This window comes from Armigeres subalbatus, chromosome 2 (assembly GCF_024139115.2).
Source record: "Armigeres subalbatus isolate Guangzhou_Male chromosome 2, GZ_Asu_2, whole genome shotgun sequence".
In the NCBI taxonomy this organism is placed as follows: domain Eukaryota; kingdom Metazoa; phylum Arthropoda; class Insecta; order Diptera; family Culicidae; genus Armigeres; species Armigeres subalbatus.
This window is the reverse complement of record NC_085140.1, coordinates 366,816,086-366,825,083: the sequence shown is the minus strand read 5'-3', so window position 1 is coordinate 366,825,083 and position 8,998 is coordinate 366,816,086. Positions and strand designations below refer to the sequence as shown.

Below are 8,998 nucleotides of genomic sequence, written 5' to 3'. Positions count from 1 at the left end.
AAGAGAGGATGATGATCTTCGGAAGAGAGTAAGGTGGTGATGCTGTAAGAAGGGACCCACGTCCACCTTCATCTCGTGGCGATGTTATGCTGATGGGAAGAAATTTCTTTCACCGTGATGCAAGTCGATCGTCAGTCAATCTCAGCTGGTCATTGAGGAAGGTCGCACACGACGACGACGACGGTTGCAGATACCTTGAATGACAAATCCCTCTCGCTACTACTACGCTACTGGAGAGCCGTCTGTAGTCAGCGACGGTGTGAATCGGCGAATCGCGCGGCGAAAGAAAGTGGCTCGAGTGAGTGAGTGCGAGTGCGCGCGCGGAAAAAGAAAGTCGGGTTGCGCGGCTGGCTGACTTGGCTCTTGGCAGGCTTGGTGGTCGAAGAAGGAAAAAGCACGCATCACATTAAGCCGGAGAGAGCATCAGCCGAAGAGAAGTACGCCAGCCAGTGCTGCTGATGGTGGCTTAACATACCCCTTGCTGCCAGCTGCCAGCTCAAACTGTTTTCGGACGTTTCGCGGACTGGTTGGTACTTTCTTTTTCGCTACTATTACTCCCGGGCGAACACTTGAACCAGAAGCCGTGCTGCAGCCACTGCCAAACTCGGAAACAGTACGGACAGGGCTTGCGGTTTTCTTCGGCCGCGCGTTACACAAAATACAAACTTCGCTCGGGGAAAAAAGAGAAAAACCAACGGCTTATTTGCAAACGCTAATTATTCAAATTTCTCGACTCTCCCTGGCCAGGCGCGCACGTCTAGCGGCTAGTGACCCAGTGCTCCGTGAAATTGGTGATCGCGAGTGAAGTGAGCTTACCCCAGACCTCCGTTAGACCATCTATATATTTTTTTTTCTGTCGGCAAGTGCGTGACAGTCAATTAATTTACGGATTCCGACAAGAAGTGAAATGAATTAGGGTCTTCTGAAACGCAACAGAAGTCAAGGAAACGGGCGAAGAGTTCAAGGTTGTCCGCTTTGTTTTCTGGAATCTGGCCCGAGAGAAAGTGTGTGATGTTTGTCTGGCCATCGCCATCGACACGATCGTAGTGCGGTTTTGGTCTAGTAACCTTGTCCCGGTTTCGATGGGACTGATCAAAAACAAATAGACCAGGAAGAAACGTGCGTAGAGAGATAAACATAAAAGTGTCGGAAGAATTCTCAAGGAGCTGTTCGAACAACCACGAAGTGTTTAGATCATCGCGATCTTTGATAAGGGTGTGTCAGTGTGAGACGAAGGGAGGCGAAGTGCGCGAGGAAGGTTCCCTGGAAGCGACACGATGGTGACGGGGAACGTCAAGTGGCGACTGCCGGGGGCAGTGCCGATATTTGCGCTAGCCGTAAGCTGCTTACTGATGGCGCTGTTGGTGCCGTTGCATGGAGTAAATGGGTTAAGTTCAACAGGTGAAAGAGGTGAGTTGGTAGCATGGGAACATGGGATGCAATAGTGCCAAGGATAGGTGTGGGTCGCTTTATTGCTGGCTGAAGATTGAAGAGCTTCTTACCAGTGTCAATGTTGATCTAGAGCTATCTACTTGAAGTCAATGGACAACGTTGTTGATGTGGATGGATATTTGATATGTTTCCCACATGTCAAATATCCATCCACATCAACAACATTGTTCATTCCAAACAGTGTGCTACTATTGACATAGGTTATTGTCGATGTCTTTCATTCTTGGAAGCCGGTTTATTTATAATCACGGTGAAGTTATCTTTTTCAATTTTCGAATGTGTTGGACTTTTTCAGCATTTTGCAGAGTTTTAGATCTTTTAGATTCAGACCAATGTAGATCGCAGATCCTTCAGATTCCGAAATGTCTAATCAATTTATCCTAAGCTTATTCCCTTATTTGATAGAGAGAAGCTATTTTAGTAGGATGCATACCGTGGTTTTCTCAGCAAATGCTTGCTTTACCAGAGACTTTATTTCCAATGTTGGTTTACAAAATCATCTACACCAAAATCACAAAGTAGTCCCCATATGAAAAACCCTAATTAATTCTCATTAGTTCAAAACAGTTGAGAAGGACATAGATCTGAAGTATTGGTCTTCTTTTGTACTGCTGAAGACCATGGACACAAAAAAAAAACATTTAACGTCCCTTGGCTTCAACTTGTGACTGAGAGGTGCCAAGTTTCTTGCTTTTGAATCATCGTCCAAGCATTGCAATATTCTCTGATCACAGAAGATTATCTTTGCTTGTGCAAAGATATTATCAATTCAATAGAAAACCGAAATGAGTGACTAGCAAAGTTGGATTTTTCTCACAATCCGTACGCTAAACCTAACTTTGGAAGTGGTTCGCTGTTTTCATTTGGTGATGCGCTATATAGCACACCACTTCCGAAATTAGGTTTAACGTATAGATTGTGAGAAAAATCCAACTTCGCTAGTCACCCATTTCGGTTTTCTACTGAATTGATAATAATATCCCAAATGAAAGAGCACTCTGGAAAGATATTATCATGTGAGCATTTGATAATGATCCCGATTGCCAGCGCATTTTGGGTTTTGTCTTGGGTTTAGTTCACGTTCGGAAAGCATTGCTACAACAGAAATTGTGAAAAAATGTATCTCTATGACAAACATTGAACTTTGTTCACTGAGCGCATAGATAACTGTGATCAATATCCTGTGGTTGCAATAGTATATTTGCTGAGAAGTTCAAATGATGAGATGGTTTGTAATGCCTGTCGCTTTGAAATAGCTTGGCGGGTAAGTTCCAGAGTGCAGAGCAAGCTTATCTAGTGTTTAGTTCGAGTCGTCAATTAAGTGTCTTCCAAGGTTTTTAGTCTTCCTTGTCTTCCTATACTTTTATAATCAGAACGGATGTTTAAAATATTTTTTAGATTTTCCAGGGAGGGCTTCTCCTAGAAATTACATTTTTACGTTTTTTTAGGAAAACGGGCCATATTTTTGTCTCAAAAGTAACATATTTATATATCGTTACCAAGCTCTTGAACAGAACTACATAATAGGTTAAGAAAATTATTTTGAGCTTTTAGTGGAATGTCTTCACTTGTCATAAGACGAGTTTGTACCATCCCATATATTTCCCCCTGTGTAGTTGTATGTAGTGTTTCAATATAATTGTGTGTTTGATTGCCGCTAAAATCTGTGTTTGAATCGTGCATGCTACAAAAATCGGAATACCCAGGAATCCTTAACGTCGTCAAGACTTGGAAACTGTATCGTCGACCAAACCGGAAAGAAAAGGAGATTAACCTTCGTCGCATGCAACCATCTGCTGTTGGAATACCTATCTGTTTCCCGACAATAGGCTTAATTATGTGATAAAAGCATATTTTACGCAATATTTAACGAACAAAACAGTTTGATACCCGCAGTAGATCATCAAGCACTACACCGTTGAACTCTTAAACTTTGAGGACCATGAATAAAATTCTGCCCAAATTCACCATTTTGTGGGATACATGAATTTGAAAAATTGCCCATTTTTACCTTTTTTGTATACTAAGTATACATAGAAGCTATATGATCGTTAATTAACATTTAAAAGAAAGCCCGAACATCCATAGTATTGTATACCCATCGACTCAGTTTGACAAATTGAGATGATGCCTGTGTGTACGTGTGTGTGAATGTCTGTATGTGTGTGAGCATGATCTCAACTCTTGTTTAGGCCGATTTACTCGCAAGAAGTTTCATTCGTCAGATAATGTTTTTCGATTGTTCCCTATCAAAAATGGGCTATATCGGACAATCGGCTCAAAAGTTATGACCAAAATACATTCTCCTAAAATGGACGAGAAATGGCTAGAGTGGATTACTCAGGTTTTTTTGGTAAAATTCTTGTTTGGTTCAAATTTCATCTGAGTTATTCAACAATAATGGGAGGTTTAGTATTGCGATGCGCTTTAATTTTATTTGGCGACGAACACAATTTGCGTAACATTTTGAGGGGGAGGGTTATGTCTTAACGTTGCGCCAAATTCAAGAAAAAAAATCATCTTTCATACAAAAATCATTACGCAATGAGAAGAGAAGGGGTTCTTATAATTTTGACATCAATACATAATAGAAGCGAATTATAGATTAAACCATAACATGTTGGATGAATAGTGTGTTGAATAACTTGCCACAATACCTTTAATAATTAAAAAAGAAATCTTAACGAAATATCAAATAAATGAAATTCTATTTCGTTGATGTGACAATATGACGCTTATTAAATATATTCTACCTTCCCAACCAACACAAAAGTTCTACTCAGTGAATTTTCAACACTAGAAGCTAATAGTGGGTTTTGATCATTTTAGGAAATCTGTGTTGCGTCAATTTGTCAGTGACTTGTATGTACTGTTAAAACCTTCATATGACCGTAAGTATTTTATCCAGCATCAAGCAGGATTATATAAAGCCAAAAAGTGACCAAATTCCGTCAGTTTCAATCGTCTAAGACGAGTTAAGTAACTCCATTTGATTCTACCAATTATTTCGATATCTTTGCAGATACGTATTTCGACCACAACTGTGTGGTCGTCTTCAGTGTCTCGTACTTGACTCGATTCGAGCGGAGTTACTTAACTCGTCAAAAATATCTCCTTTTTTCCTGTTGTGCAAAAGCAACGGTTCATTAACCCTATGTTTAAGTTTGGTTCGGGTTGTTATCGTTGTTACAGATTTGCCATATTTAGAAAAACCCTGATTGATCCACCTAGCGGTGTTTGTGCCTTTCTCGTAAATCATATATACTAAAAAAGTTTAGTGAGAATTTCTTAGCGTGTCTTTTGTATATAAATCTATTTTGGCTATATCTTTCGATCCCATAGTCCGATCTGGCTAATTTTAAAAAGGAAACAATGGGACAGGATTCACCGTCGAATGCAACTTATTGCATATAATCAATATAAGTGCCTGAGTTTTATTTTGCGCACATACATACGCACACGCACACACATACACACTGACAGACATCATCTCAATTCGTCGGGCTGAGTCGATTGGTATATAATACTATGGGTCTCCGGATATTCTTTCACAAAATCGTATTGGAAGTGAATATATAGCCTTTTCGTTACACCCTGGTGTACGAGAAAGGCAAAAATGCGCAAAATTTTACATTCAATCTACTTTTTGAATCTCACGTAAAGGTAAGATTATAAAGTTTAGTGTATGGAAGATGCATCAAATAGCAAGTAGTAATCGGCGCTATGCTCCAAAGTGTTGAAATTTTGTGATTTTGCAAAATATGGCAAAATTTGTAGGATCTTCGTATAGAATTTGTAAAAAAAAAACCCAACTTTTTTTTATGTCTTTATTAGGGAGACTTTCAGCCCGAGGCTGGCTCGTCTCCAAAACCCAACTTAATTCACCGAGTAGTGATACTGCCTTTCGCGTATTTAGCCAAGACACCAATATTATATAGTGCTAATATGGTTCGATGTACCATTTTCTTTATAACTTTTAAACGCATCAGTCGATCGTTATCAAATTCAATAGTGATCAACTAGGCTTTGTCCCCTGTAGAATGAAACTTGTTGCGAGAAAATCGGTTGAGGATTACTATATGAAAAGTTGTCTAATGTTTTTCTTAGCTTTTGTGCACACACATACACACACATACACACGGACAGACAGACATTTGCTCAGCTCGTCAAGCTGAGTCGATTGGTATATAACACTATGGGTCTCCGAGGCTTCTATAAAAAGTTCATTTTTGTAGTGAAATGATAGAAAGGCAAAAACATCCAAATTATTAAAATTATTGAAAGTACTTCACTCATCATTCCTTTCAGCTTATACTGTCCATAACGGCTGTTTCTTGCACTCAATTGAAGGAATTGAGAAGGAATTGACAAATCATGTACAAATTTCTGATGGGTTGGGGCAAGAAAATCTAACTCTGAAATGGATCGATCAAAGGTCGAAATCGCTATCGGTACTATTCGGATCAAGAAAAATCCAACTTTGAATGGGTCTGTCAGTAGTTTGGAGACATTGTGTATTTTGCTGGATTACTCCTACTTTGAAGAACTCGAAATTGCGAAAATCGGAAGCAAGTGAAGTGTGGCGATGAATGCTTTGATATCACGTGCTATAGGGCACTGCACGGACCAATATGGTAAAAGAAAGGTGTAGAGGAAGTCCAAGCTTGTTAGTATTAGTAATAAAAAAAAAATAAACAAGGTTTGAGAGGAGAACATTGACGTCACACCGTTCCATAATTCTTTTCGCTCATGAACCTTTATGAACCATTTTAGAGAAAACCTATTTTAATGGATTATTTGCGAACCACGAAACGAATATTTTTGGGAGCTTTCATTTTACTTTCAGCATCATACAGTTAATAATTATATTCACAAGCTATAACTAATTCGCAGTTCAATTTATAAGGCTTCCTAATTATGTACTTCTGCTATTTTCTGCGAAGCATACATTTTCCATCATCGTTCATCCACTTTGCTGTAATAACTCCATATTATTATTGGGAAATGGTCATACACATTCTGCATCTGAGCTACAGAGTAAATCAGAAGATGCTTAATATTCTCGATATCCAAAAATACTCGCTATAGCCTGTAAAAAAATCAGAAGTTATTTGATAAATATATAATAAGCCTTTCTCACCGTGAGATATTTTTCCATGTTATTGTTTGCATAACAAAATGTTGGTTGCCCCTTGATACTATGGTGCAGTGCATAATGCTCCGAGGGGAAGTTGGAGAAAATGTTATAACAACCTCTGTGATGTCAGCCGTCATCAGGCAGTGATAAGGTTACTAAGACGCGACTAAAACGACGCACTACTACAAGCAAATAGCTGTGTAATACACAAAATGATCACCTCACCTTCTGTACACGATATTGTGCACGGACTGCTTTATCTCTTTCTCACTGCAAAGAAATTAGAAAACAACAAGGCCAGTAAACGTCAAAATTTATTTTTACAAATGCGGTCATAAAGATCGTTTTTCAAACTGTATGGAGTTATTCTGAATGGATTGCCTAAAATCATAAGGGCGTATCTTTATTGATCGATTTCTCTTCATCATCAATCATCATTTATCACACCAAACTGTTAAATCTGCCATTCACTACATTGGTAAAAAGAAAACATCGACTAAGGGAACTCGATCAAAGCAGTTATGCCCTTATGATTTTAAACGCGAGCTTAGAGCGAAAGGGCCCTTCGAAATTTTGTCGACTAATCGGTGACAGTGATAGTGCCCAAAAATGGAAATAATCCGATCCACAATTTCCAAATAACTTATATAATATGAGATTTTTAGGCTTTTTCTTGGCCCTTTGTATCCAGTTTCCGAAACTCAGAGAATTCGAAATAGTGGTTAAAACTAAGACCAAATTATTTGACATGTTGATTTGAAATAAAAGAAATATTCTTTGTTTGCTCTAAATTACTCAAAATATCCTCACTATAAACCTTTGGACTTTGTAGTCGGTTTGTTATTAATTTGCCCTTCAACTAAAACAATGTTCTATTTCTCATAACGTAATTCTTTATTTTAGAATCCCCCTCTGGTGGGGGTCCACCCGGTCAACCTCACGCTACGGCGCTGTTCAAGACCAATAACAATATCAGCCACGTCCTCGCAGTCAATTTAGGATTAGGAGAGGATACGAAACCGGATTAGGTCCGATACGAAACAGGTTCAATCATGAACTCCCTAAAACGAAAGCGTTTGATTTTGCTCACTTTGATTTACTCACTTTACACAATGCACAAACCCGGAACTCGCGACTATTTTTCGTTACGAAGAACGTGAAGATTCTCTGAGATGTCAATCTACAAAAAAATAACATTTTATATTAAGATTGCAGTTTCGTAGTAGATATAATTGATTACATCAGAGAAGGGCCGTTTGGCCGAATACCTTTCGACCGAATGTCATTTGCCAGAATGCCACAAGGACGAAAATTGTTTGGAAGAAAGGGTCATTTGGCCGAATAGGACATTTGGCCGAATAAGTAATTTGAAAAGGGAGAAATTAGAAGTGAGAAGAAATCCGTCTAACTTCTCACTCCATATTTCTCACTTTTCACGTCTCACTACTCACTTCTCAGACGTGAGACGTCTCACTACTCACTTCTCATTTATTACTGCTCACTGTGAAAAGTGCTTCTCATTTTTCACAGTGAGACATCTCACTTCTCAATCCTCATTTTTCACTTTTCGCAATAAAAAGTGAGAAGCACGAAATGAGTAGTGCCACTTTTCAGAGTGGGAAGTGAGAAATGATCGCTCACTTATTATTTCTCACTTCTCACCTTTTACAGTGAGAAGAGAAAAATGAAGTGTGAGAAGTGAGTCATATCGCTACTCACTTCTCATTTCTCACTGCTCACGGTAAAAAGTAAGAAGCGTAAAGTCAAGCTCTATCTGGAATAAGGGCGAATGTCGCAAGAGAATTCTCTTCATTTCTCTTTTAAATAAAAGTGACAAGCGGATGATTTCGTTGCGGTTTTCCCCTCATAACGAAAGAAAACATTAAAAACTTGCATTCTGAGGTGATAAACCGCGATGAAATCCACTGCTTGTCACTTTTATTTAAAAGAGGGGAAGTCGACGAAGAGAATCCTCTCTTGCGACATTTGCCCTTTTACCAGATAGAGCTTGAAGTGAGTAGTTAAACGTCTCACTACTCACTTTGCGCTTCACACTTTTTACAGCGAGAAGTGAGAAAGGAGGAGTGAGAAGTGGGACTTTTCGGCCTAATGACCCTTTCGGTCAAATGACCCGTCCGAAATGACCCTTTCGGCCAAATGATCCGTTCGGCCAAACAAATTTCAGCATAATGACCCTTTCGGTCAAATGACCCTTTCGCCCGAATGACCCTTTAGTCCAAATTACCCGTTCGGTCAAATTACCCTTTCGGCCAAATGACCTTTTCGGCCAAATTATCCGTTCGGCCAAATTACCGTTTCGGCCAAATGACCCTTTCGACCAAATGACCCTTGCGGCCAAGCGGCCCTTCCCTATTCAAATAAATGTCCTATTCGGCAATATGTCCCTTT

At 39.3% G+C, this 8,998-nt stretch overlaps 1 protein-coding gene across 1 annotated transcript in view; it reads left to right on the top strand.

The window, feature by feature from the left end:
• The first annotated feature begins 142 nt into the window (after positions 1 to 142).
• Positions 143 to 8,998, top strand: part of LOC134213031 (serine protease filzig) — a 268,304-nt gene continuing 259,448 nt past the window's right edge. The window contains exon 1 of the mRNA XM_062691503.1: positions 143 to 1,410. Within this exon, the coding sequence (XP_062547487.1) occupies positions 1,278 to 1,410 (133 nt within the window). The 5' untranslated portion in view covers positions 143 to 1,277. The remainder of the gene's footprint in view (positions 1,411 to 8,998) is intronic.